Source organism: Micropterus salmoides, unplaced genomic scaffold (genome assembly GCF_014851395.1).
Source record: "Micropterus salmoides isolate LMB-PRFRI ecotype aquatic unplaced genomic scaffold, ASM1485139v1 Ms_hic_scaffold_6, whole genome shotgun sequence".
NCBI classification, from domain to species: Eukaryota; Metazoa; Chordata; class Actinopteri; order Centrarchiformes; family Centrarchidae; genus Micropterus; species Micropterus salmoides.
This window is the reverse complement of record NW_024044348.1, coordinates 24,930,800-24,937,175: the sequence shown is the minus strand read 5'-3', so window position 1 is coordinate 24,937,175 and position 6,376 is coordinate 24,930,800. Positions and strand designations below refer to the sequence as shown.

General features: G+C 41.0%; 1 protein-coding gene across 2 annotated transcripts in view; it reads right to left on the bottom strand.

Annotated features, from left to right (window-relative positions):
* Positions 1–16: 16 nt before the first annotated feature.
* The window catches only part of galnt2 (UDP-N-acetyl-alpha-D-galactosamine:polypeptide N-acetylgalactosaminyltransferase 2), a 57,512-nt gene continuing 51,152 nt past the window's right edge, over positions 17–6,376 (bottom strand). Inside the window, exons 14-16 of one of the 2 annotated variants that reach the window (XM_038701031.1) lie at positions 6,155–6,308; positions 4,959–5,078; positions 17–4,834 (exon numbers count right to left, since the gene is read on the bottom strand). In XM_038701031.1, coding sequence (XP_038556959.1) covers positions 4,679–4,834; positions 4,959–5,078; positions 6,155–6,308 — 430 coding nt within the window. In that variant the 3' untranslated portion in view covers positions 17–4,678. The remainder of the gene's footprint in view (positions 4,835–4,958; positions 5,079–6,154; positions 6,309–6,376) is intronic. The other variant, XM_038701033.1, reaches the window with a different exon arrangement.

The window sequence follows — 6,376 nt, the reverse complement described above, 5'->3', positions numbered from 1 at the left end:
AGATACTCTGACACAGTTTAGTTTATATATATAAATGCATTTATTTAAGTTAATCATTTCTCATTCAAAGTTGAATTTCTGCAGTATCTATAAAACAGGGAACAGTTAGAAGCGCTGTACAGTCCAACAACAAAACTAGGAGCCACGGCTGAGTACGCTGTATATATATGTACATACTGTACTCACACTGATGTAGGTATATACAAAAATATACACTTGTACATGTGTGACCCCTCGTGCCATATATCACCACCCACTGTCATTCAATGGCGCCACATTCCTCTTAGAAAACACATTATTACCCCGTTAAGTTGTCCCCCGCTATTGATTACAGTTTCATCTTTTATCAGTCATTATTGGTTGATGAGAATTGTACAGTATAGTGTCTTGTGTGCATGTTAAGCCCCTTTTATGCCCTGACCCACACACACGGTTACTGTCACTCTTAGAAAACGATGGAGAAGCTTAAGCAGTCCTGAGCTAGATGTCTCAGCGGGGCTTTTCATATATCAGAGGGCTCTTCTGTTAATCCTAAGAGGACATTTGAGGTGGTCTAAACGGGAAAGACTTCCCTCTTGTTAGGCCAAATCATGAAAAGCTGAGAGAACACAAAGCTCGACCTTTACACCTCCTCCTCTCTTGTTAAATTCCACCAAATAAACCAGCTGACTGTTTCTCTCAAAAACACAGTGAGCATGAACAAAGTCCCGCTGGCTCAGTGGGGAAGACGCTCTTGTTTGCTGACTGGTGTTCAGTTATACAACCCCTTTTAATGCTAATAAAGATTCCTGTCTGCAAGCTGACAACAGTCTTCCTCTCTTTGCAGACACATTTTGAAACATCAAATAAGGAAATTGCCAAATTTGTACCCTGTGTCCATTATAAAACTGACACAGATCAGCAGCTGAGAGCCGTCGTCCCCCCGGGCATCTCCTACAGGTCGAGACTTGGAAGAACAATGATATACACTACATATACTGTAGACAAATCTGCATCCAACACTGACCAACTTCTCTGCGACTCATTCTGGATTTCTAGACTTTTACCTCTCCTCGTTCTTCCTCGTACATAGAAAACAGGAAGGAACTTTGGCACATTGTGCTAAAGACGTAAACATTTAATCATCCAATCAAATAGAGGCGCTGGACTACTTAATTATTACAGTCATTTCTTCTGTATATAACATAAAAATAATAAAAAATAAAATAAAAATCTTTTCATTTTCACAACAATAAGACTAGTTTAAAAGGAAAAGGCTTTAAACGACATATCTGACAGAATTGCCATGGTCACCCAGGTGTGTGTTTGGTTCTCATCATATTTTAGTTCGGCTGAATCAACAGTTCACAAAAAAAGGACAAAGAAAATGTGATTAAGAAAAAAGTCTGAAACTCTCCAGTGGTGCATCATGCATCAGATGTTTACAACCTTGAGTCCCTTTCTTTTCTTTTCTTGTTCTCTACCCGGTATACACAAGAGGTTTGACAATAGAGGGCGCTATACACCACCAAAACAATCATGATGTTACCCTCACTACCCCTGACAAAGGGCCAGATACTTCGAACATTAAGACAGCCTAGTTTGAGGTTCTCATCTATCCCACAGTGAGCAACATTAAAGCATCAAGACCTGATGACAAATGTTAATACTTGAGAATCGCTGCCGCACAGTCTGATCTCTGTTCAGATATTTACTACCTGACACACTCTTATCATACATATGAAGGAGATGTAAAGGAACAATTAATTCATCTACTGGCACCCAAACTTTGACCTGCAGCATTGCTGAAAAGCATGATGTGTCCCGTACACTGTTTTGCAGATATTGTTTATCATGATATGATAAACGTCACTTTATTATCCTTTTGCAGCCACCACCTGTTAGCTTTAGAGAAAAATCCAGTTTGGATGTACATGAAAAAAGAAAATCAATTCACAATTTAAACTCCAGTCAGCTCTTCTGTATTACAATTATTGATTTGCAACAATCTTAAGAAATTAAGACACAAATGAAATCTTTTTTGTAGTTTCCAAACAGAATGGAGAACAAAACCCTTTTCCAGAACTGATCAGTAAACCCACTTCCTGACGAACTGATACCTTAAATCAGATTTAGGCCTTTGAGTCTGGTCACCATGGCAACACAAAACCTTCCTCACATCAGGCCTCTCAGCACAATGCAGCAACCTATCAAGTCACAGGATAGGCTTTTCAACCAACTGACCTTCTCCACTCACTCTGCTTACAGTTGGATGTATGTTTAAGACAAGGCAAACAGAAGGTACAAGGAACAAAATGGCAGAAAACAAACAAAGTGATGGGACAGATGGTGGAAAAGTGCCACGCAGCAAACATGACCAGCTGTCTTTGTCAGTTTCTGTAACCAAGTAAAAACAAAACAAAATCTAAGAATGTACAAGTAAGGATGTGAATGTGTGAGGGAGAGAAACGGAGAGGATATTTGACATTAAAGAACACTTGTGGCTGCAGCTTCTTTCTGGAATAAATTAGGAAGTAGGAGATGTAAATTTTATAGGCCATTTCTGTTGTACAGTATATCTGCTCAAAGATGTTTGTATTTATTTAAGTTGCCTTGAAGCTGCCAAGTGATGAGTCGCACCAAATTTAATCAAAACCAATTTCCTCAAACTGCATCATCATTACTCATCAATGACTAACAGTACAGAGGATCATAGCAGTTAAGATGAACCCATGTTGGCGCCCATGTGTACTGTAAATGGTATCAGTAACACTTATCAGGTAACAAAAAACTAAGAAGTGGCACAATGCTGTTTGGTGACAGTAAAATGTTGTTTCACAGAACAAAGTAGCTCTCCAAAATAAAACAAGTGTTCTCATTTGCATTTTGTATCAGCAAAAACTGAGCAGGCCTGTGTGTGCAATCACAAAAATCTGCTCACCTTTAGCAGAAACCAAGTGAGGGCAAACAGTAAAACCTTGTTTATTGCAGTTTCAAACTTCAGAGCAGATGGCTCATCTTACAGGCACAATGATGGAAAAACATGATGGAAAACACTACTGACTGAGTGTAACTGTGGGAGTGTGTTGGTGTTACATGCAGCTTTTCAGAGCACATGTGCATGCACATTTCATACAGTGTGACTATAGTCAGGACTTTGGACGACTTTTTTCATGACATCTGTTCTCAGGCTGGAATAAGCAAGGCTTTACTTTGTCAACAAAAGAGGGACCTTGGATGGCAGACAAAAAATGTTAGCCACAAGTGATGGGGTTTCCTTCTATTGCCGTGCAGGAGCAGGCAGGGGTACGTTGAAAATTTAGAAGCATCTCAATCATGTTTTCTGATCTGTGTCTCATCACGATATTATAAATGTCACCATTATTCTTTTGCAGCCAACACTTGTTGGCTCTAGAGAAAAAGGTGCAGCCATAAATCCAGTTTGGGTGTGATTATTTGACAGTAACCTTCCTACATTGTCAATATAGACACAGTCCACGAAAAGGATCTGTGTAGGAAAAGAAGGTGTATGAACTGAACCACTGCATAGGGAGCAGTTGGAGAGCAGCGAGAGTATGTCAAGAAAACTCTTTTAAATTGTTCCTCCGGTATTCCTGAAACACAAAACATCCATTTAAAATTTGGTTCCATTTTTTTTTTTTTTTGACAAACGTAAATGAAAAATTACTAGTAAGACATTTTTTCGGTGTGTTGTTTCTTTAGACATAATGGTGTAGAAGTGAAGATGCTGTAGCAGCCAGTGCTACAGCCTGAAGACAAACAGTAAATCCTGAGGGTGGGCTTCGAGACACTTCCTGGTTTCAGGAACTGCACTTCCAGTCAAACCGGTGTCAGGCCCCATCCAAAGTAGAGGATGCTCCTCCATTAACCCTCTTCCCCTCCCCAAGACACAATCTGCAGGAAACTAAGCAGAACATTCTTCTCTCCACCTCGCCTCTTTTTTCTCTGTTGATCCTGTAAACCAATGAGAGTACACGAGAGGAAAAGCTCAAGGAATCGAGTCCATTTCCTCCCTTCACATCCCTCTACACCCAAACCTCCCCGAAAACCACAACCCGAAGCCTCCGTCTGCCATTACAGGCTTTAGCTCGGTGCGGTAAAACAAAGAGAAAGCAGCAGAGAGGAGCAAAAAACACCCAATTCTTTTAAGAACGGAAAACAAAACTTCTGCCAAACCCTCCGTGGAGAATTAACAGCAAGACATAAAAAATATTAATAGGAAAATAAAATAATTACAAAAACAAGTTCTAGCTCACCAGCATTAAAGAAAGTAAAAGAACAAAAATAATTCACTCTTCATTTGCCTCTGGAACCATCAATGAAAAAACACTGAGGTATGTAGTTTGGATGGAAAGCCTCTTCATCGCTTTTATCCTCACCATGATCGTCACTGTCACCTTCCACCCACCAGTCAGTTTCCTACTTACTCCATTAGGGTCTACAAGCCCCTCCCCCAGTGGGCGTGGCTCCTTGATTTTTGGGAAGGGTGAGGTGGGGGAGAGGTGAATAGACCTGACTGGCGGCAGCTCTGAGGAGGAGGAGGCGGCGGCGTGAGAGGGATCCATTAATCCATCAAGTTTGTCTTTGTCCTCGAGTCTATTTCCATCTCTTTGTCTGGGTCTCAGAGTCTGTTGGTGTCTATCTAATTTCCAACTCTTTCCAGGGTCTGTAGCGCCCCCTATGATTGTAAATTCAGGGTGAACTTCCACTGCTGGTTAAGGCTCGGGCTACAGACCTCCACAGTGAGTCCGCCCATCCTGGCGCTGCGGCTGTCCAGACAGAGGTTGCTGCCCACGTGACGGAGCTTCGAGTTGGACTCAATCTGCTCCCATTTCTGGAGAGACACAACGATGTTATGACATAAACATGTAGTGTGAGGAAGAAACTTAACAAATGTACTTTGATATTTGTTCTCAGGTGAGCCGTTATTCCAGTCCAACCGAACTGAGTGTTTTCACCTGTCTGCTGTCATTCTCTCGACAGCCTTGTAGTTTGATGAGGGAACCAGCTGTTCGGTCCACCACAGTCAGACACAAGTCCATGTGTTTGACTGACTTGTCCTTGGTCAGGGCCCACTCCTTTAAAAATTGGATATATGTAAAAACATTAGTATGCAATAACATACCCACACTTCTGCAAGCCCACATCCTGCGGGTTAGAGATGGTCAGAGCAAGTAATGATTCAAGTTATATTATATGGAGTATTGGCCAAGTTCACGTCCTGATCTGATGTTTTTTTATTTTATAACATATACAGCTACACAGTACATGCTGAAGTACTGCACATTAAAGGTCATAAAAACAATCCAGCAAGAAAGCTTTTGTTTCTTTCTATTTTTATGTCTATTTTGTTTTCACAAAGACGTTTGAAGTCCATACCTACTTATGATGAGATCAAGAGTGTTTGATTTGAGTGATTGATTGCTGTCTGGATGTAAAGGGAATTTCAGCAAATATAACAAAAATGTTTCTGAAATAAATTGCCTACTGTAGCTTTAACACACAATGGCAATAATAGATAATATATGTGGGGTCGAGTTATTTTATTTCATTATCAGTGTAATGTTATAATCTACAGTACAGTATAACTGACATCCACAGGAAGAATTACTGATGTCCATCAAGACATGCATCCTCAAAATATGTTCCCTAAAGAGTTGTTGGCGTTTACATGTCTAATTTAACAGCGAGTTAGTTTGCCGAAACAGTGGTTAATTTCAAGCTAGATTTAAGGCCATAAATTTGGTTATAAAATGAAAAGCTAGTCAAGTTTTCAATATTGCAAAATATTTGAGAAACTGCAGACACAAACACACACTGGTACAACCTTATGCATGCATACTCATCCTAACCCCAACCTAATTGAACCTTACACAAAGTCTTAACCCTCAAAAAGCAGTCTACCCGTGGGGACAGTACTTGGAATAGTCTCGTGAGGAACCGCAAGAGACATGCAATTGTCGATGGGCATTAACTTCTCGGCACAACACCGGTGAATGGCAGGCGAGCAGAGCAGAGCAAGTTACTGCAGCCTTGCTAAAAGATTTCACATTGTGTGACGTGACCTTCAGTAATCGAATCCTTTACCATACCCCGTGTACTCTCCACCACCAGCCACCCAGGTATCTTTAGAGCAAGAACTATGCAAGCTGACCTGTGTGCGTCGTCGTGATAATGCTACCTGGTTTCCCCCAGCGTTGTGACATTCGTAAATGCCCACCACCCCGTCAGCAAAATGGCCCAGGGTGTCCAGACAGTTTCCTCCCTGCTGCAACGCTCCAAACGCTATGTCCTGGTGATCTGGGACTCTGAACACACACAAACACAGTGTTGCTAAGTAGTATATTAAATGCATCACGCATGTTTTAGTACCATT